General features: G+C 40.4%; 1 protein-coding gene across 5 annotated transcripts in view; it reads left to right on the plus strand.

Moving 5' to 3' along the window:
• TENM4 (teneurin transmembrane protein 4) overlaps positions 1–23,447 on the plus strand; it is a 1,355,518-nt gene that overhangs the window by 1,240,262 nt on the left and 91,809 nt on the right. For 3 of the 5 annotated variants that reach the window (XM_086882314.1, XM_086882315.1, XM_086882316.1), the window contains 2 exons: positions 8,136–8,282; positions 22,877–23,093. In XM_086882314.1, coding sequence (XP_086738440.1) covers positions 8,136–8,282; positions 22,877–23,093 — 364 coding nt within the window. Of the gene's footprint in view, positions 1–704; positions 732–8,135; positions 8,283–22,876; positions 23,094–23,447 lie in introns of all 5 variants that reach the window. The other 2 variants (XM_086882312.1, XM_086882313.1) reach the window with 1 other exon arrangement.

Raw genomic sequence — 23,447 nt, forward strand, 5'->3', positions numbered from 1 at the left:
TGACATCTATAACTTTATTTTTTTACTTTTTCTTTAGCCCTCCTTGAAATTAATATATTAATACTTGCCTATCTGGTAGAGTTGCCATGAGGTTAATTTAATATTTGTAAAGTGATTAGATCTGGGGCTAGAAAACACTGCATAAATGCAGTATATTACCATTAGAAAGATCCAGGAAAAAGCCTCTACAAGTCTGGTAAGGTCACAGAACTGTGCCTTTTCGCGTGGAAAAATAAAAGACAATCAGGTAAGGTGCAGGACTTTCAAATATCTCTGCTTTCCTAATGAAATGCAAAGCAGTCAGTAAAGTGGAGGGAGACTTGCAAATGAGCAGAGCATTGCAATATCCTGACATATATATATATATATATACACACACATATACATATATATATATACACACACATATACATATATACCTATATATATAAAAACACATAAATATATATATAGAAGTTTCCCAGTTTTCTTCCGATCTTAATGAGCAAAGATGACTGAATGCCTTAACACAGCCTTCTCGAGCCATTTGTCTGAGGAGCACTGTGCTCCACCCTTCTTCCTTTTTTCTCTCCTCATAATCAAGGTTTTTCTTTTCGTATCACAGCAAACTCTCCGTTGCCTTTCTAGCACCTGCACAGTCTCGTAGTAAGCTGCAATGCACTTATTCAATCCTACCTTAAATGTCCTGTCTTTTATCTCCCAAGCTCACTATCTGGATAAGGTAGTGAAAGGTATGCTCTTCCTTCCTATTTTTCCTATTGTCTTTGTGTTTCTTTTTAAAAAATGCACCGTGAACATGCTGTGTTGAGGTTGCATCTCTTCCTCATTGTCACCAAAGTGGTCCCTAATGTCTGGAAGGGTGAACTTTCCAGTCATTTAGGTAGGAAATACCTCTGTAAGTGCTGTGATCCTGTGTTAACATTGTATTAGTGTTCCTACCCATTCCCTTGTCCCTGCCCTCCCCTCCAAATCATCGCTCATCCTCACCCTTCTCACTCAGGTAAGGCAAGTCAGGAGAAAAGTGTCTGTGAATACAGCAGGAGCTGTGTACAGTGATGTGTTTTAATTAAATGTCTGTGGTCCATTTTGTAACACAGGTGAGTGCACTTTCTGTGTGCAGTCTTCATGTTTTTGATCCACAACTGCCAACTCTTATATGAAAGCTTTAACTAATTATATATTGGGGTTTTTTCCTAATACAAAAATGTTATGATTCCAAAACCTCTGGTTGCATAAATCTGTAAAATCTGTAGAAATTAATGATGATTAATGATTAATGTACACTAGAGCAAAATCCAGCCTTATGCTCCTGTTTGTCAGTGTAATGCAAGTCTAGGACCCAGGTCTTTCTTCAACAAAGAAGAAAAGGAATTGAACTGTTAGAGAACAGAGATCATCTGCTGTTTAAAAAAATAAGAATCAGTTATTTATTAATCAGAGCAATGAGCTAAATTACTTTAGGACTTTTTAATAGAAACAGACAGTTCCACAATGCATTTAGCTTTTGAAAAATATTGAAATAGCATGCATATGGTTAAATACAACCATATGACAATAAATATAATTGAGTTGGACTTAAATATTTTTCTACATGCCTGATTTGACACTAACAGCAACACAGTGTTGAAACCACACAAGCATTATATGTTTGCTGGTTAAACAAACCAAAAATCAGGATGAACAAATCAAATTTTTTTCTGTAGTATTATTCTTCTTTTCAGGTTTTAAGTAATCAAAAATAGCAGTTGTAAGAGGCTGAGGATGAAGAGCAGATATGTTCAAATATTGACTCTATGAACAGTTAAAATGAAGTCTTTGCTATATAGGGCTTGTGTGGTGTGACAAGAAACATGGTTGCTCTACTGACTTCACTTCTCTGGGTGAATTTGCAATTCAGTGTTTTGCTTTTTTTTTTTTCCATTGAGCATTAAAGGCAGATTCAGGAACAACTGCAAATAGGAAAAATGTTTGAACAGACTAATCCTAATGATGAGGAAATGTCCATAGTTCAGATATTTCCACCTTCCACTGAAGGTGGAATGCAACAACTGGTAGCTGTCCTTGGATGCCTCTTTATGGATCAATTGATTGTACAGTGGTAGTTAGTTTTCTCTCATTGCTTAGCACCAAAAAAAATCATGCTTGACTTTATTTAAATTAGGAGGAAAAAGTACATTCTCTTTCTTAGATCAGGGAAAAAGGGTGATTTATTGTGCCCTTATGAAGTAATCATTGTGGCTTCCTCAGAGGAGGATATGGGCCATCACTAGGGCGCATGATCAGAACCTACGGTTAATGTTCCACATCTCAGGGGTTTCCATTTCAAAACCCCAGGACTTCTCCTTTTCATCTCAATGTGTGTTGGAGAAGGTTGCACCAAAAAGTAGCGAATGAGCATTAAGGGCATAGAAGAGATGAAAAATCAACCTGCAGAGCCTGGCAAGGAACCTTCAGTACTGATTTGCCCATTCAGTGGCTCAGTTTTTTTAACTAAGTCTTCTGTAGCTGTCATTTTTCCTCTATATAGCTTTTGGACTCACCTTTATGCCCAGTAATAAAAACACATTATATTTAGTGAGTATTTCAGTGGGTAACAGGTTAAGCAACATACTGAGAATAAAAGATTGTCTCTTGCTATGCATGGTTGCTTTTGGAAAGATTAGCAATAGCTGAAACATTAAAAGTACATGGTTTTTTACTTGGCTAACTGCATGGTGTGCATTTTTCAAAACTAAATTACTCATGCCCTTTTGGCTTTCTTAATTATTAACATCTTTCTGGTTGAAATCCCTTCCCAGTAATCCTCTGTTGTCAAAGGGTGAGCCTGATTTACTGCTGAATCTTTCCTACAGCTTTACAATCAACCAGTCAGAGAAGATGTAGAATTGTTCCTAAATGGAAGGGCAAGTTTCAATAGCAAACATCAGCATAATTAAACCAAGAAGCTCTAACTTGACTCAGAGCAGAGTCTTCTAAACTAAGGCCTAATTAACACTGGTAATGCTTAAAATGAGAAGAGGTGCCTATTATTTTTATAGTAATTAAAAGAGGTGATGATTTTAGAGAGAGCTTCTCCATTCAGAATGTCATTGGATCTGATGGTACATCAGCGTAATTAATTTCTATTACTGAATATCAATTCTTACTCTTCAAAAATAATCATTAACCACATTAACACTGTAGTGATGCATATATAAACAGCTAGTTTGAATTTTAAAGTTGCTGAACAGCATTAGAATTCAGGGGTGGCTGCAAGGGCTGCTTCTGAAGCGTGAGAGCAAATGAGAACCCAAGGTCTGACCAAAGCCAGTTCCCTCATTTTACAGTTACAAGTGTAGAAGATCTGGTCAGTAACTTCATCTTCCTATAAGAGGATGTATCTGATTAAGGATTTCTGGATTCCCATCACCACTGAATAGCATGGTGGTAGTTTCAGAGTTGAGTTGGTTCTGGGACATTTTACCAAGCATTTGTAGTTTGCAGGGATCAGCTGATGCTTTGCTTCTCACCTTTAGTCTTAGAGAAGCTTCTGCAGGTCTCAAAGAGGTTGTTGTTCTCTCAGCCTTCAGGTATTTGTATCTTCACAGCCATGTCCTACTTGTACCAGAGCTCAACTGCTGTCTGTGAGACTTTGTAAGAACATCCATCAGTGCATTCCTACTGACAGTGAAGAAAAGATAATAAATAGCCTTTTCTTCTAAGTCTTATCTCAAGTGGTGGTGAGGTTTGCCTTGAAGAAAAGTACCAGTAAATGTTGCTTAAAATTGAACTAATTAGAGAAGCCTTTAATTGTACAGATCATTAAGAGCAGATTATTTTACCAACAGTCTTAAAAATTTCAGGATAACTTCTGGTGACAGTCTCCTTTGACTATGATGGTCTTTGCTTCTCTGTTTCAAAATTATCCCACTTTTTATATTGTTTCCCTGGTCTGTTCTCTCACTTGCATGGCAGACCTGCCATGTTTGTGAAAGCCCTCCACAATCTTTCAGCAGCACTTACATGTACTCAAGTTTCACATAAAGGGTTTCCTCCCCCTTTTCTGAAAAAATCCTATTCATGTATTTAATTCTCTTAGTCACCCAAGTACAGTTAACACCACAAGCAGGAATAATGGATCATTGGTGACTTCTAGCTATGAGAAATCAGAGCTGCAAGATTATGGTGGTGTAAATCTCTGAGGATTAAGTCATCCTGCTGTGGTGACATTCAGAAGCAATTCAGAAAGAAGATGATCTCTTTGCTTTATTCCCCAGCATGGGGGAAAGGAGAGGATAAAGTTTATTTTGTATCGTCTTTTCATCAAGTGCTTTGAAGTGCACTGTTTGTGGAATGAGGAATATTATACCATCCTATCTGTGTAGTGTAAGTGATGGTCAAGTCTCTGTGCAGTGAACCAGTTCAGAAATGGTAGTACTTATAGGTCCGTTCTCCTAGATATATTGGCTTACACATCTCTGTTGTCCTCTAACTTTCTGAAGTTCCAAGTCCTTTAACAGCTGGTGGTTTGGGTTTTTTTTTCCTTTAAAAGGTTTACTTTCTCTATGCATCTTAAAAATGTTTCCTCTCCTATCAAACCAAGATACTAGAGGGGTTCAGTTTAATCCTCACAGCACTGGAATTTTAGTGAACCTTGTAATTTAATGGTAAATTAAACTTGTACATTCCAAAACCCATGAAGAACCATTTGTCATCAGGAAACAGTTCTTCTGGCTCTTTGGAACAGCTTTATCTACTAGGGACCAGAGATTACTTTCTCCTTTGTGGGAAGGGACAAACTTACTTTCTAGACTTAAAGGGTTCCAAGACAGTGGAGTATAAAATTGCAGATAGGAGTTCCCCTAGTTTAGATCCTTTAGGTATCTAAAGATGCTTATCTCTCATCTGTGCACCCTGGATTCCCATAGTACTCAAGAAGAGGAATAGATATTTTGGGAAGGTGTAATCTTATGAGATAATCTCATCTTTCTCCTCTCCTGACCAATGCTTTTCCTCTTCTTGTCCTCTTTCTGAAATGCTTGACTTACTTTCTCAGGTCCAGATCAAGAATATTTCAGAGTAAATCCCAAGAGTCCATTCAAATACTCTCAAGCATGTTTCATATAGACAATTAATTGCATGCAAAATTCAAACACCTAGTATTGAAAGGGGTCTCCTCAGTAAGAGTCTAGTCTTCTGCTGGCAAGGGCAACCATGTTGTGTAAAATTTTATATAAATTTACCAAGCTCTATGGTTAAGTAACTGAAGAATCTTCTCCTTAACACTCCCACAGGGAGGCTGTTCCAGAGCTTCATTCCTTTGATCCTTGCAAATGATTTTTTTTTTCTAACTTCCAGTCAGAATTTATTCATTCTTGGTTAATGTCCATTTGTTTTGTGCCAGCATTATTCTCTTTACATTAAATAGCTTTTAAGAAGTTTTTCCTTCTCAATGTTTATATGTTTCATGAACTTGTGGAAAAAAATTCATAGTCTTTTCAGCTACTGTTGTTCAAATCAAGCTCTTCCCATTTCCTCAAATGCCAAGGTGTTTCATCCAAACTATGTCATCTGTTTTCTGCCACCCCAAATTTCCTTTTTCCTAAGCCTGGGAGAGTAGAGCATGTGCAGTTCTGTATGAGCTCCTAGTCTTTTTAGCTACATTAGTTTTCCCTTACCTTTCCTGGGCACTTCTCACATGAGATGAGAACATGGTGTCTTCAACTTCATTCAAGTCTTTCTGGTTCTCTTGTCCAGGTCAACAGTACTGCACCTTTGTTCTGCCCAGTCTCTGCAACTGTAGGATAGAACCTTTTTAGCAAAGGTTTTAAAGAGTCTGAGGAGTAAAAACAAGAGGTATGCTCAGTGGTGATGCAACAGCCAAGCTCTAATGGAGCCATCCAGTATACGCATAAAACAAGATTTCTTCAGATGCTTTTCATCTAGACAAATTAAAGCAATGGCACAGGTTGCCCAGGGAAGCTGTGGATATCCCATTGCTTAAAGTCAGGGCCAGATTGGATGGGGCTTTGAGCAACCTGGTCTAGTGGAAGGTGTCCCTGGCCATGGCAGGGAGATTGGAACTGGATGACCATTAAGGTCCATTCCAACCCAAACCATTCTATGATTCTATGATTTTTAGAGAGGGAGAAAAAACTCCTATCTCAGCTGTCAGGATGGCCCCATCCAAACTGGATTTATCTACTCCAAAATGGGATTATCTGTCTAGCCAAGTAATTTTAGGAGGTTTTTAAATACACTTCTTCCTCTTTCATTCTCAAAATGGCTGAATGCTTTCAGCTTGTACTGAAAGTAAGTAAAACAATCAAACCTATAAATTATAATACCATGGAAAATTTTTTATTAAATGGTTAAAAGTTTGACACTGTTGTAAGTAACTGAAGGTAGGATATTAAAATGAAGAATTACAAGTAGTCTTGCCTATAAATAGCTCTTCTGTAGTATATAAATACTAATACAGTGTATAAATACCAAAATACACAACAGGATGCTCGGATGCTCACACATACACACACACGTACATTATTTGCTGCCTCCCAGAGTACACATTTTTAAAGACTGAAATGCAACAAATATGTTTCTAAAGGAAAATTTTTTTTAAGATCCTTCTAAAGGACTTCTCCTTACCACCTTTGTTCCTTTTTCCATTTGGTCCCTGTAAATCAGTCACTTGTTAAAAAAACAGTGCTAAAAAATGTTTGTTTTTCTCTGTTCACTGAGAAAGGTTCTGTGAACTTCAAAAGCTCCCTGAGAAACAAATTTTTGTTTTAAAGGCTTTTCTAAACCCCATTTCCCCAGTGCAGGACACACTATGACATGGGATGCTCTAGATGGGGTCCCAGCTCTGCCTTGGGGAGACATTCAAACATCATATGGTCAAACAGGTGTCGAGACAATGCACACCTTTTCACTGTCCTTTAGCACAGGATAGGTCTGTGTCACTCACATAGGTTCACAAACCTGTCTTGCAAAGCTGAGTACCTTAAAAAACACAGACTATGTGGCAGGATAGCACTACACACATATAAACAGAGAAAGCATTAAAACAGGACTCAGGAAGACTGAATTGTGTCCCAGGTATAATCAGTCCTGCTGAGTGACCTTCACAGTCACTTCAGTCCCTTGTACTTCAGTTTCCTAAGCTGTTAAGTGTCTCTTACATTTCTGACAGCTTGGTGGTAAAGATTTTTGAGCTCTGCAGGTAAAAAGCCCCCAGAAGGGTTTAAGCTAAGCAGCCTCCTTCACACCACTGCTTACTGTGGAAATTACTCTGCTATTTTCTTGAAGGGGTGGGGTAGGGGGAAGTACAAAAATCTCAGCAGGATGTCATCAGATGAGAAAATCAAACCCTAGTGAGCAGACTGGGAGGTTGGTGTTCATCCTCCCTAAGTAAAATTTATCACCTATAAAATGCCCACCTCTGTGCTGTGCTCTCTTTAGTCACTGGGGAGAAATGGATGTTTCCAGAGCATGCTTTAGCTCATCACCATGAGCATCAAACCCACATGAGAAGACTTCTGCCCTGGGACAGTCTGTTTCTCTGCTGACTACAGAGAATTGAAGATATCTCAGTTATAGATTAATTTGAACCGGATGAGATGAATCCCTCCCAAAATTATTACAGTAAAGAAACTGTATGTCTTCCAAATATTTTCTGCCTTTCTCATTCCAGCTGGTTTTGAATGCTTACCAGTCTGAGATCTCAGTATTACTGAAAGCCAGCTGCTTCATCCTGCTGGGTGTTGGGAACTTTAACCCCAAATGCAACTTAGGTAACCCCAAGTACTAGTCTTACATAGCAAATATTTTGAGAGGCTCGGAGGGCAATGTGCTGCCTTGCTTTTACAGCCAATGAAGCAGGAGTATCTCAGTGCCTCCCTGAAACTCACCATTCCCTCAGTGCAGTGAGTGGGGTTATGCTGTGAGGACCTCCTGGGAGAGGCAGAAGCAGCTGCTCACTGAGTGGTCATCACCATTCTGACACCAAAGAGGGTTCATTCCAGGTGGGAAGACACCAAGTGGGAGTGGAGAAATAAACTGAAGGCAAAAGGAAAAAGCTGTTTAATGGGGCCCTTTCCAGGCTGTGTTGCTTTGTGTTTCGAGTGCATTTGAACGTGTGGCTGTTTGCCTTGCAGAGGGATGCCCTGGCTTGTGCAACGGCAATGGCAGATGCACTCTGGACATGAACGGCTGGCACTGCGTCTGCCAGCTGGGCTGGAGAGGAGCAGGCTGTGACACTTCCATGGAGACGGCATGCGGCGATGGGAAAGACAACGATGGAGGTAGGACATGAGCACATGTGATATGTCAGGCTTCACAGAGCCTATAAACCTCTCACAGTGAACAGTCATCTGGGCTTGATTCTGCAGGGCAGATTGTTTTTTGACAGCTGGTGGAGAACAGACAGTGAAATCTGCCAGGCTGACTCAGCCAGAGTGGATTGGAATTCAAATTAAATGGGTTTGGATCTGGGGTGCCAGGGCTGAAGAGGGACATTTGTTTATCTTCAAATCAAGTCCATATAGCAGAGAGCAGGCGGAGACTGTGCACCTGTCCAATCCCTCCACCCCAGCCGAGTGTCTCAGCAGTGACACAATGGGACTACCTCAGACAGCGAACATCCCTGACCGTTCAAACTTTGCCCTCACTGCCTGAGGCTTTCATTAAGGCTCTCCAGTTGGTCACTACTGACTTTGGATGGATATTTTGCAGAAACTTAGAGGCTTGGGTGACTGATCCCCATGCCCAGAAGCCATCCAATCCCCCTTGAACCATGTTTTATTGATTACTGTTCCATATGTAATGATGTCAGGCATGTGAATAATAGCTCTGTGTAATGCAAACTTAATATTCAGAGTTATCTCATTACAAAGGAAACCGTGGTGCAGTGTGAAGGTTTGAATTAGAGAGCAGGAGATGAGATATTAAATTTAAGGCATAAGGGAGACTACATAATTTGTTTTGTTGTCACTCAGCAAAAGGCTTTGTAAACCACAAGTCTGGGCCGGGACCCAGACTGTGAAGTGGAAACTGCATTTTGCAAGCCTCTGTTTTATCATATTCACAAGAACAGTACAGTTAAAAAAAAAAAATAATAGCCAAGCCAAGTCTGTGATTATCTGCTTCACAGCAACTGCGATTCTGATTGAATATTTAAAATACTTCTGCACATCTGGCATGGCAAATGGACTAAATAAGCCCTTTGGAAAAGATGGAAAAATTGGAGGACCATACAAAGAGTACACACTATAAAACAAAGATGGCTTTTTACCTCATATGGAACTGAATATCACTGTACTTGTCTTTTCTATTTAGAGCTGACACAGGCCAGCAATAAAGGTCATCGCATCAGATGTGTAAAAATATGGTAAATAGACCCAAGGATAGTCCCAGTTTCCATGGAAAAAAATAACCAGCGAAAGCCCTGTGAAATTTTTAGAAAGGGAGAGAGGGAAAGAGTATTCCAGACTAACATATGATATAAATCACAGCTGTATGATATACAAAGAGCATGATCAGACTCTGAGTATTTCTTTATATCTCCTGATTCAAGGGTTTTTTTACCTGTTTTTTTTACCTTTTTACCTGGGTTACCCTCACCTTGAAATGAGCTTCCTTGCAAGCCTGCAAGACAGCAGATGTAAACAGGAGAGACAAAAAGCATTGACAGGTTTACAAGTTAGTGCACATCAGCAGCTTAACTGGCATTTGGTGAACTTGTGTGGAGCAGTGGTGTGCGCAGCAAGAACAGAACAACTGATAGGTTGTAACTTACTGCCTTGTGACAGTTCATTCATGTGTCAGAGCCCACAAATGGGTGTTGACTTTACTCTTGGTATACTCCAAAAAAAAGTATGTACACGGTGTGCATTACAGATACAGATAATCAGTCATACACTGTGCCTTTGATTTGGCTTTGTTACTGCTAAGGGCTCTCCTCAGCTGGGAAGTGAAATAGCAGAATACATTTACTTTATTAACTTCTTTTTGTAGGTTTTAACGGGTCATTTGTACTTGTGAGCTCAAGTTTAGAATTTCAACCCCTGAGAGGTAGGAGCTTCAGCAGTGGTGAGGCACTCCTGCTTTGAAACCTTAGTCCTTATTTTGGCACAAGAATTCAAATATAGGTACAAGGACTCATGAAGAAAGGCTGATGCTCTACCTGTTTGCTAGATTTCTACCTGTTCTGCTGATTTCTACAGCAAGTGGAGATGTTTGCAGAATATCATAGCATAATTTAGGTTGGCAAGGACCTCCAGCAGTGTTCAGTTCAACCCCATGTTCAAGGCAATACTGATTACATCAGATTGCTCAAGGCTGTGTCCAGTCAACTCTTGAACACCTCCAAGGATGGAGATCCCACTTCTGGACAACCTGCTCTAGTGTATGACTACCCCTAAAGTAAATATTTTCTCTTTGTATCTAATCATATTTTTCCATATGACAAATTAATGTTTTTTTGCCTTCTGTCCAACACCATCTGAGATGTCTGAGAGTACCCTAGCTGACTTCTGGTTTCTCCTTCATAATAACTTGGGTGTCTGGTAAAGCATATATATATTTCATGTTCCCTCTGGATTTCTCAGATATCCAAGGGCAACTCAAATCACACTAGGCAACTGTGTTCAGCAGAACTGAGCCCATTCACCACAAACATTATACCTTGGGAAGCTGCTGTGCTTTGAAGAGCACTGAAGAGATGTATGCCTGAAGCGTCTCCAAAAAACATGTAGTGTGTAGATGAGCACTGTGGTTTCTCCCTCTTCTGGGATTCTGTCACATACACTGGAGTGATGCATGCTGTGGGCTTGAGATAGGTGGTTTATTTTGGTTCACTGGAAAGGATACAAATGTGGAATTCACTCATGAATGTTGCCAATGGAAGTTCTTTCATGAAATCAAACAATTGACCTAATCAAATGGATACCATGAGTGGTGAGAAAGAGGTTAGTGAGGCTGTTCACAGTATGGGGAGGTTCACTGCCTGAGCTCATACCTGGTTCCTACACTGTGGTGTCAAGTGTCTGCTAATCAAAATCTCTGCAGCCGGAAATTCCTCAGGATAATGGAAGCTGTAGACAGAAACTTTTTCGTCAGCTCACAGCCTAATCATACCCTGAGGGAGATGGGTGCTAAATTACAGGGTGTGTTCTCCTCTTAAATCTGGAGGCTGTTCAGATAAACAATAACAAGCTGAGCAGGAGTCACTCAGAGAGAGACTTGGTGAAATGTAATCTTTGTTCAGGCTAGTAAAAAGTTGTTTCTGAGCACAGTTCCCTCTCCACACAAAAGTGTCATTTGTGAAAGCTAGCACTTAGGTTTCACACCCAGGTCCACTTTGTTTACACTTTTAAACACCAAGCCTATCAACGTGAAAGAAGCTGTGGTGAGTAACTGAGAGCAGGTGTTCATCCAGTATCAGTTAAGGAAAAACAATGCAATGACAGAGCTGTAACAATCTGGGTAAAAGGCCAAGATTTGGTACATTTGACCTAAGAGGCCACCTGTATTACAACAAACAGGAGATGCTTCTTTAAAACAAGAGGAGAAAAGTGGTTCTTGCCTCACTAAAGCAGAAAATAACCTCTCTAATTCATGGCTGCAACCACTCACTACCTAAGAGTAGGTGTGACAGGTAGACACCCCACACTGAGTGCTCTCATATACTTGAAGAATAAGTTTGAAAGTTTAAAAAATCAAGGAAATTGTCTTCTGTGACAAGTCCTAAAAGTGGTGTTAATGGCATTTGATAATACCTAGAGAGGAGGCTGGTATTCTGTAGGCTAAATATGGGCTCTGTTGCATTGGTAGACTCCTCTGTTAGGAACAGAGTGTACAGGAAAAAATGAGAGGAAGAGAGGATATTCTTAACTAATCTCATGAATATGCTGTTGAACAGCAAAGCTGTGTTACCCATCCTTGTTCTGGAGAAATCATCTAACTGTTGAGAGCCAGAGTTTTCCAGTTCTCCATTTCAATGTCTTCACATGAAGACAAGATCACACTGAGTGAAATCCTGAGAGGACTACAGATGTTAAATTAAATTGCTTATTTGGTCTAAAAGTTCAACACAGTAGCTTTACTTGAGGGCCTTTGTTATTGTTTGAGGCTTTTGCAGAGTAGCCAAGTCTTCCAGGTAGGGTAAAGCTTGCTGTTCTCTGACACTGGAACTGATTCATTCTTCATTTCCTGCTTTAAGCAATTCCAGTTCCTGAACAGCTGCTGAACTCTGTCAAACATGAATCTACTTGTGGAAGGCAATAGTCTTTCTCATATGAAAAATATGTCTTAAATGACAATGTTCACAATAGTATCTAAACCTTCACATTCATTAGAGGTTTCTGTTCATTTGTTGCTGTTCTCCACTGCCTCTTCCAAATTTAAATACTTCCAAAGGCTAGTGTTAGTGGTTAAGGGATTAGATAGATAGATAGATAGATAGATAGATAGATAGATAGATAGATCGATAGATAGATCGATAGATTGATAGATAGATAGATAGATAGATAGATAGATAGATAGATAGACAGATAGATAGATAGATAGATAGATAGATAGATAGATAGATAGATAGATAGACAGACAGATAGACAGACAGATACCCTTCCCAGTCAAGTAAGGCTGGCTTGTCATAAAATATGTTGCACACCATTACATAAAAGTATAGAAACTTAATTTTTCTTAGCTGTCATCTGGTTAGTGGTCTTCCTCTGGGACTGAGAAAAACAAACCATCCTGTTTTATTTTTCTGCAAGAATTTTATTAGCAAAGCTCCTTCCCCTCAGTTTATATCTCATTTAGCCTAGGACAAACCAAGGATTCCAATGTATCCATGGCCCCATCTTGCTTTTCCAAGTTCAGTCTGTGCTCCACCAGATGATTCCCAAAAGCTAGCAGGTGCAGCAATTAGTATGCTTTCCTTCCCTTATCCTTCTGGACCAGAACAACTAAAGGTTGCTTTAATCTCCCAATCCTGGAGCAGTGGGCAGGTCATTTCAGGGACAGTGTAATTCAGGAATGGCTTCTCTGAGGCAAATCAGTGCTGTTTGTTTAACTGTACCATAGCCCACTGGCAACCCCACAGTGCCTTGCCCCATTCAAGGATCAGGTAGTGGTTGTAGTAAGGTGGAGACTTACATAATGCTTTGGAACAGCAGGATTTCAAATCTTTGGCAGGAGGAATTTTGGCACGGCATGCTGGCCTTCTTAACACCCATGTGTTCACCGTCTGTCCACTACATGCCAAATAGTGTTAGAGAGCTGGCAGAATTCTGCTGATTTTTGCGGTGTATAGGGTTACACCTGAAGGTAGTCTCAGGGTTGTAAAAGGAATGGCAAAGAATCCAGGAGAACCCCAGAACACAAATTTTTGTCTTTGTAAATACTTGAGCCACAGACAAAGTGGTGGGGTGCTTTCTGATACTTCTTTTTCTTTTTGCCCTCATGACATGGTCTTTAATAGCATGAGAAGATTGTCTTGTGTGGGTGTGGTGTGTGAGCTGTCGGCTTCCTCAAAACCATAAAAAATTATGTAATGATATGCTAGCTACACACCTGGGAAATGCACCTGAGAAAACAATCATCATAAATTAGCATTTACCATCACAGATAGATTCAGTCAAACCAACAGGGTTGTCTTGGAGGAGCCACAAAGCACTGCTAGAAGGATGAGAAAGTCTGCTGTAGCTGAAAGATGGGATAGATGGTATAAGGTGTTAGAAATCATCCAGCCTTTCTTTCTCTGTTTCTTGGTGACTGTTAATTGACTTCTCAAATAAAATTACCAGTTCACATTTTCAGGTTTCAGGTCTTTACTGATTTTGTGTTGGATGGTAACACATGGGTGTCACCTGGGGCTAGTTGTTGGCAGCAAGGCTGGCAGGAGGGCAGTGTTAACCCAGGAATTCCAGTGTCCCAGAGCAGGTGTTGATTGTGCCATTGGAGAGGATGATGTGGTGTGAACTGGGGATCTAGCAGTGCCTTGTCTCACCTTGGGAGAGCTCCTGGTGTTTTCAAGGAGTCCTTAATAAAATGTCTTTGATTAATAGATTCAGAAAGAAGATATGAAAGTGCTCTCTGTGTTGAAGGAAACCTACCACTGTCTGCTGAAATGAGGGATCTAATTTATTAAAAGGAGGCACTGCTGGTACACAAAAAATAACAAAAGGTGACATGAACCAGCTTCAGAAAAAAACAGATTGGACACTTATTTCACAAAGTATTTCTGCACCTCAAAAGGTACTTAAACAGAGTTTGAGCACCAGTGTTTAAAGCAGAAGTTCAGGAAATCTCTACCAGACCTACTTTAGCATCTGAGGCAAACTGTTGCAACTTCTGTGAGGCAGAAAGTCCCCTTAGAATCCTAAGGTTTTGCGTTGACTGTGCTCAACATGTATAGAGTGTATGGCCACTATCCTCTTGACCAGGGTTTGAGAAATATGCCAATATCTGAGTTATATGAGACCACTTTCCAAGCTGCTCTCAGATGATTGCTTAAATTGGCTTGGATTCAGTCAGAATATGTTAGGGTGAACTTTTCAGCAGCAGCTTAACACTTGCAGCACTTGCCAGGAAAGTGAGAGACCTTTGTGACAAGGATCTCTCAGCTGTTGAGGGTGTGAAACCACTGTTCCCACCAAAGGATTGCTGAGTTCTGAGTTCCTTTTGCTCAGAGGAATCACTTTTGAGAGATGCTTTGGCTGCTGAAGGAGGTAGTTTCACGTAATCTATTGCACGATAACTTATCAGGCTAAGCAACTTGTGCTTCCTGCCCTGTCCAAATGCCAGTCAAAGAATCACAGAATATCCTGAGCTGGTTTCACAAGGATCATAGAGTCCCAACTCCTGGCCCTGCACAGAATAACCCACTCTGTCAGGTTTGCTGCTGTGACCATTTCCCTGGGGAGCCTGTTCTAGTGCCCAGCTACCCTCTGGGTAAAGAACTCTTTCCTAATAGCCAGCCTAAATTTTACCTGACACAGCTTCATGCCATTCACTCAGGTCCTGTCACTCCCATTTCCCCTCCCATTCCAGAGGAAGCTTCAAACCATGATGAGGTCTTGCCTCAGTCTCTTCCAGGCTGAACAAGCCAAGTGACCGTAGCCACATCTCATATGGCATCCCATCCAGAGCCTTCACATTCCTCAGAGCCCTCCTTTGGACACTCTCTAATAGCTTAATACCTTTCTTATACTGTAGTGCCCAAACTGCACACAGGCATTGAGGTGTGGCTGCCCCAGTGCAAAGCAGAGCTGGACAATCTCCTCCCTTGCCCACCTGATGATGTGCCTGATGCACCCCAGGACACAGTCTCTCACATGCCTTGCTCAGCTTCATGCAATTCCCTCAAATCCTAGGTTGCTTGGTTTCTGTGCTGCTTTGCTGGCATTAAAAATCTGCCTGGAGAAAGGAAGAAGCCCATGCTGCATCAACTGTATTCTGCAGAGCAGTGATGAGCTGTGGGATGCTGTGAACTTGTAGACTCTAAACACATTATTACAGCTCTGGTTTATGCCAGATAGTGGTGATTATAATGTGTTTTCTGTCATTTCCTCCTTTGACTTCTCTTCTTTTTCTATTCAGATGGGGGTTTTTTTAAGAATGTAGCTCTGGATTAGGATGTACATTTTGCAGAGTATTTCTGAAGTGACTACCCCCACAGAGGCTCTGCACAAGAGCCCAAGGAGCTCTGTAATTCAAATACTTGACTGCTATTACATATGACTGTGCTATTTCAAATTTGCAAACAAGTGTTGAACACTTAGAGAAAGATGTGAGGGCGATTCCTTTCTCAGGCAGCCAGCAATCTAATTTAGCCAGGATACAGACAGTGAGAAGCTTATTCAGGTGAAATCAAAACAGAGCAGGTGGGATAGAAGAAACAGAGAGAATATGAATAGCTAATGGGGTCACAGGGAGCTGACAGTCACATTGCCATTGTTCCTTGCAATTGTGTTTTTTTCCCTTTTACTCCTTAAAGGGGAGCCAAAAGATGCAACTCTTGTTGACTAAGTACAGTTTCTCTCTGCAAAGCACTGGAGTAAAACCCATTTATTCCTCATATCCAGTTCTAGTAAATTGAGTGTCAGTCCTCAACTCATTGTTATTCCTGTAAAACCTATATCAGCACAAACATCCACATGAGCAGTAACTTTTTGTGCAAAAGTAACGAGCCATTCCTTTAGAGCCTTCCTGTAAACCAGAGTTTAGGTTAGAACTGAAAGGGTAAAATCTGATTTGCTCAAGGGTAAGACTAAGACTTTGGTATCTTTACCTTTGAGCACTTACATTTAAAACCTTTCCCACTCAAACTCTCCCACAATTCATCCAAAAGCATCACAGGACAAGTCAGTGTCCCCACAAAAAGTGATAATGTTGCCTGATGAATGGCACAGAAAGGGAACTGAAAGATAAGAACTGAATGAGGTGAGAGACATGATTATTTGTATAATCAGTGCATTTTATGCTTTTGTTGCCAGTGGAAATATTCCCATGGGAGACAATGGGGTTTTATTGTTTTTACTTCCTAGTTTTGCTTTGCCTAATACAGTTTCTCATAGAGGCTCATCCCACTGCAGTCGGTGACAAAAAGTGTCATTGTCTTTAGCAGGAGCAGTCCTTGAGTTTGTCATGTATGCTGTCCCAGATTCACCCTAATCAGGCTCCTTAAGCTCATCGCCCTCTGCCTGCCTGCCTGCTTGGGGTTCCCAGAGTGGTCATGGTTCACAGAATGCTCCCTGTGTACAAACAGGTCCATCCCTACCCATGGCCTGCCTGTTCCAGCCTGACACTTGACATGCAGCACCTGTCAAAGTCTGCTTAAATGCATAATAATACCTCTGGCTGTAGGTTATTTGCATTCTGTTGGTGATGTTAGCATGGCTGCTTTTTGTTGCAGCATCCATAACTCTATAGAAATGCTCAATTATTCAGTCTCAGCCAGTTAAGACACTACCCATTAAATCAGCCAACACAATTGTAGGGCCATGAAAAGTCACAGCTGATTTGAAATTTTATTAGCTCTCAGCTGATCTTGTTTACTACAGAAGCAGTGTCTCAAAATCAGCCCTTTGGTCCTGTACAAAGCTCTAATCCTTGACACCTCTTGGGTGCTGTGTGGCACTGAGTGAGGCACTTGGAAGCAGACTTCACAGGACACAAAGGAGAAATGAGACTGCTGTGGGATTTGTGAGCACCTTGCAGCCAGCAAGTGCAGCAACACCTCAGGGAAGACAAGGACAGCAAGTAGCCCCATTGCTGCTGAAGAGTAATTATTTTACAGAAATTTCAAGATTTTTGGTTGGTTTGGTTGGATGTATTTTTTTGCCTGCATCATATAGACAAATGTCATAAAGGACATGATTTTCAGAAGTGATGGGTCATGAGCAGTGTTTGAAAGCCAAGTAATTTTAGCTCCTCTTAAATTTGGTATCCAGGAGACTATTTGTGGAAGGCAGTTCTGATATGGAGTATCTCATGGAATTCCTGAATAAGGTCAGCATTTCCATGTGTTGCCATTATCTAGTGTAGTTCTCTCGGTAGTTACAGTGTTTCAAATCAGTTAAAATCAGGTGTTTTCCAGCTGGTATTATGCAAATGTTACACTCATTAGGCCAAAGTCCTGCTCCAAGAGGACACCTTTGGAGTTCAGCCCCTTCCATGAAACAACATTCCCATGGAGAAAAAGCTGTACACTGCAGATGCAAAACTTTAATAAGAATTGTGGTTTTTTCATTGGGTTGTGCTGACACTTCAGAGCCCTTTGGGACTGGAACAGATGTTTTGTGAACAAAAAAATAAAAAGACAGTCTCTACTCCCAGGGAGTTTACAGTCTAAAGCAGTGTTTTGAAGAGCTCACTAACAGGATTGGTGGATTTTCAATCTTTAAGGGAGTCAAAGCATCATTCTAAAAAAAAATTGCAGCTCTGCCCACAAGATATGAGCTAGATGAGCCATCCCAAAGTAAAACTCATTGTCTGGTGATATACAGAGTGCAGATTACCTGATAAAAGTGGTCTTGGTCCCCTAAAATACAATGTTGGCTGAATAAATGGGAGCTGCTTTATCCTCAGTGGCAGAAAAGGAAGGATTTCTGCTGAGCCCATTTAATTTTCCTTCATGTCCCTCTCTGAAGGTAATGAGTCAGGGCTCACAAGATGACCTGCAGAGGTGCCATCCACTCTGATTTATTCTGTGATTACATAAATCTTAGTGAAAGATGAAGACCACTGAATATATTATTTACCAGATGTGACAATGTCCTGCCAATGGCTCACTTTTCACAGCTATAGTAGTTTGTTTCATCCCATGGTATCTCTAAGATTGCAAAAAGGTATTTATTTCATGGCTTCATGCAAAAGAAGTGGGACAAAAAAGTTTGGGTTTCATTTTAGCAAGACTGTCAAAGGACGTTTATGTATATATAGAATGCATAAATGGTCTCAAAGATGTAAAATTCCTATTGCATGAAAATAAGAAGGAACACAAGAGATGTCTTAAAATCTGGCTTAGTGACAAGTCTCTGAATTAATTTGTTAATTGGAAGGAATCCATGATTGGAGATGTTTCTATAGGGATCCCTTGGAACTAGTTGTTGTATCCAGCCCTTCTAAACATTTTCATTATTGTCTTAGAATGTAGTTTACTTCTCTCCTGGTAAAATTTTCGGGTCACCTAAAGCTTGATATGGTGGTAAGTAATGTACCCAGATCATTTTGACACAGAGTGATCTGACTCACACCACTGCAAGGTCACAATCAAACAAAATATATCATAATGCAGCAAAATGTAGAATAGCCCTGGGAACAAAGAAAGGATGTTATACTGGAATGTTGAGAGATGCTTGAGAAGCAATGACTCAGAACAGGATTTTGAGGTCACTGGAGGTAATTGTCTCAACATGAGTTCTCAGTGCAAGGCTTTTGCACCTTCACCTCTCTGAACCTTAGAAGTGTAGAAGCCCAAAAACTCTTCGGAGAAGAGGAAGTGGTCTCTTTTCTGTGCCTGATATTGCTGACGTGGTGCTGTGTCCAGTGTTGGTGTTCACACATAACAGATGTGAAATTACTGGAAAGAGATCAAAGGATGTCATACACCAAAAAGTCCAGTGGATGGGAAACAAACCTTAAAATGGGAATTTTATTTTTCCTCAGCTGTTCAGAGAAAAGATTTGGAATGGATTATTGTTCTGGGTGGAGGTATTTGCACATGGAAAAGACATCAGAGCATGCAGGGCAGAAGGAACTATTGGTAACTTTATGGACAAAGGTCAAACAAGATCAGTCGTGGGATACTGGAGTTAGACAAATCCAACCTTGAAATAAGACACAGTTCCCTAGCAGTAATTAAGCATTTCAGAAGCTTACTGGAGGAAGTGGTTGACTCACTATAATCAGCCCTCTTTGGTCTATATTTTTTTCTAAAACACAGGCTTTAATCCAGTTCTGGGTGGGAAAAAATATAAACAGCCTGTGGGTTACAGAGGTCAGACAAGCTGATCATAGCAGCCTTAAAACATACAAATTGCAGTATGCAAGACTTTTAACTTCTCACAGAGATAATTCAGCAACACATTTGTTCTCTGCTCTGAAGTGACATGGTCATTTTACAGTTATTTTTAAGGGAGCTGTCACTTTTTAAAACCAAGAGCTGAATAAAGGCGTCCATAACTAACAGTAACTGAACTTACTGTACAGCCTACCTGTGCTCTGGAGCTACTGCAGTTAGGAATCCACATGCAGGTCATGGAGCTCTGTGTCATTGCTGCTGCAAGACTTGGGGTGCAGAAGGCATTGATTCCAGTTTACCACCCCCTGTCTCTGAAACATTTGCAGTAATTTCTGATGAAAATTCACATTTATGCTTTATGGATTTCAAAGGTGTTTTGTATTACAGCTTCATATTCTTTTTGTTGAATCAGACAGTAAAAGCCAGAGGTACATTTCGTTCTGATTTTTTTTTTTTTTTATTAATCCATGCAGCCCCCTGAACACCTTGCTCTTCATGTGTCAGGAACTTCTTGCAAATGTCACTTTATCCTCACTCTTATGATGGGTCTAGTGAGAGATATCAGGGCATGAGAAGTCATAGCTGTGTACACTGTCATTATATCTCTTGGCAGTTTTCTGTAGGGAGCCAGTTGGATGAGTTTGGACGGCACAACAAAAAAAAAACAAGAAAACAGCATACACATGGAGACATCACTACTTAGGATCTGGTTTGTGGATTAACTCTTGTTGTTCTGCATGACTCAGACAAAACTAGCCATTACATTTCCTAAGCTAAAGAAATGCTTTGTCCTGAAACTGCTCCCTCTTGGTATTAGAGGGAGTTGAGTAGCTAAATGCCATTTCAGCCCTCGAGTGCCTTCATGAATTTAGGACATCAGTGACAAACCTCTCTGGTATAGTTATCCTCAATTTATTCCATATAGATCTAAAACACATTAGTTGAAAGGCTTATCTGCAGATGAGTCCTCATCATTCTCACCTGTTCAAAACATTGTCCTCTGTATCTATTCTTCAAGCATTTATCAACAGTTTCCTACAAAGACAACATCCTCTTGCTGTCTTGCAGCTTCAGGCCCCAAAACACATTTCTGATGCCTAGAAAAAAGACAGGTTAATGAAGAGGTATGGTACAGCTGGTTTGCCATCCTTTCAGCCAAGTGTTTGTAGCCTAAGAAAACATTATTAATGTGTGGGAGAAAAAGACAACAGTTTATCTTGCTTGAAACTGTAGTCAATATAGTAACAAGGCTGGTTTGTTGTTTCTTTTTATTTTTTTAGTAGGTAGCTGTGGCTAAGCCTGTTAGATCTTGGCAGGTCTGCATACTGTGAACCTTCTCTCAAATTCCATCTGAGATTTGACCTTCCAGATTCCTACTTATCTAATCATCTGCAGCAAGTAATTTTTTTTTTAATGGGCAAAGAGACTCCAATTAGTTCTTTTTCATTATCACTAGTTATCAAGAGAAAAGGCCAATGGGTAGGTTTAGTGTACAAGACAAAAATTTTTTGTGGCAATTCTGTAAGGAGTTATAAAGACATAGAGATGTTAGGACAGACAGAGATAAGGGTAAGAGATGGGATTTTCCAAAGCACTTTTGCTGGCCTAACAGTGCTCCCATTATCATTAATGGCAAGTGCAGAGCACTTGTGGAAATGAACCAGTGTGTGTCAGTGTGTGTGTGTGTGTACACAGAGCAGGGACTCATTGTCTTTGACCTGCTTGGACACTCAAAGCTCTGGGAACCCTGACCAGCTTGTTGAGATTTCTGTGTGTGAGTAACCACATGAAACGATGATGCCAGTGATATTTTAAACACTAAACTATTCTAAGATGGAACAGATATAACTCAGCAGAATCCAAGTCCATGATGTGTTAGCAATCTTGAGTACTAGAACAGTAAAAGATCAGATTTCACCCTATTTATATTGCAGTAAATACCAAGTAATGCAAATAACATTAGTTATTTGTTATATGTTATATATTGTTATTTGTTATATATGTTATTTAGTTATTATGACTTCTAATTCATACTGGTAAAACTGGGACAAAACTGAAGCTCACAAACAGTAATAACAACAAAATGTCATGTTTTGATTTACTGTTTATTTGAGATAAAAAATCTATTATCCTGAAACTAAAGATTTCATCCCACTTCAGGAGGGCACTACCTCTCAGGAGAGCGTTGCTCTCCAGGTGTGTTCATTTCTTGCCTCTCTGCTGGGAGCCATTAGTGGGATGCTTGCTGTAAAGGTGGTTTCTGTGATATATGGAGCTCCCAGCAGCTACACAAAGACCAACCACTCATTTCACATAGGTCTGTGAACAGCCATCACATGGTAGTAATTTTCATTCACTGTCAAACTGTCTTGCTTGAACTGATGAGTTGGAAGTGAAGGGCTCCATATCCCATTACCCCAGAACAAAAACATCCAGTTCCCTTATCTGATTTAAAGATCTGTCTCTACTACATGCTAACAACTTTTATTGCTAAATGTGATGCTTCATCAAGCCTCTTTTGAGCTTTTTTTGGTATTTCTTTTCCTGTCACTGCTTTTCACTGTGTTGCTGCAATGAGCAGTGGCATCTCTAAATTAAATAGGGGGATGTTGCTATGGCTGTGGTGGGGGGAAGTGGTACTGTCTGTGCATTTGATGGCTTGACAGATATGCAAGCCCTCATTTTACTGAAGTATGCTCAGCAAGTCTTTTCATGTGTGTCCACTGCTATTATTGTTGTTACTATTAATTTAATGGTGCTGAAAGTGCAAAGATTTATATCCTGGGAGTTTGAGGTCATCTGTTACTCTGTCTTGGTATCCAATCAATGTGACCAAGGTCAAAAGAGTTCAAACCTTCCCAGAAAAATCTCCTTTACTTTCTACTATATTTTACCAGGTTATATGTATAGGTCTCTCTGCAGCCGTGGTAGATACCATGACTTTATTCACTATTTAGTCCTGCTGAAACCAAACCTTGTAGCTTTGGTGTGATGCAATGTCTGTGATTTTCACAAGGAACAGGGGCAGGGTACAGAAGATGTGTATTTTGGCAAAAAAACCCCACAACAATCTTTGGGGGCTCTGGAGTCACCCAAGTGACTGAATTCTGGAATGGTGCATCCCAGGATCAATCTAAAATATGCTTTTTTTGAGGGCGTCATCTAGTAGATGAGTTTTCACATATTACATACTACTGCATATTTTTGTTATGTATTAATGTGTATTTTATGTTCTTTTATTGTGACTTTAAGTGAACATGCCTTACTCAATGTAGATGAAAATACGCATTTTTTTCCGTGTTCTTGCACCCTGAAGTCTTCAGCACTCCATGTTTCCATTGCTCTAAAATGATCCTTACCCTTCTGTAGATGGCCTGGTGGATTGCATGGACCCAGACTGCTGCTTGCAGCCACTGTGCCACGTCAATGCGCTGTGCCTGGGCTCCCCGGACCCCTTGGATATCATCCAGGAGACACAAGCCCCTGTCTCCCAGCAGAGCTTGCATTCCTTCTATGATCGAATCAAGTTCCTGATTGGCAAGGACAGCACTCATGTCATCCCAGGGGACAATCCTTTTGAAGGCAGGTAAGTGCATTTTGGGTTGATTCAGTAAGTGGTAAAACATAAGCCACTTGGACATTTTAAGACATGGAAGGGCAGCAAGATGCAGAATAATGAAAATTGTTTAAGTGAAGTAGATACTTGAAGAATTTTGTAGTTGATGTAGTTCTGCTGTCTCACCTACAATTTCCTGCCAGCCAGTAAGGAAAGATGCTTCTCTCCCAACACATAGGAGCAGTTGCATGTTTCCTCACTTTCCTTATTTCAAAGAATGAAAGGCATACATTAAGCTCTTCTAGATGAAGTGGCTGACATTGTGCACAAGTGTCACCTAAAGAGCACTGACAGATCTTCCTTTGACACAGACAAAAGAGAAGG

The sequence above is a fragment of the Cyanistes caeruleus genome, chromosome 3 (assembly GCF_971803275.1).
Source record: "Cyanistes caeruleus chromosome 3, bCyaCae1.hap1.1, whole genome shotgun sequence".
Lineage (NCBI taxonomy): Eukaryota > Metazoa > Chordata > Aves > Passeriformes > Paridae > Cyanistes > Cyanistes caeruleus.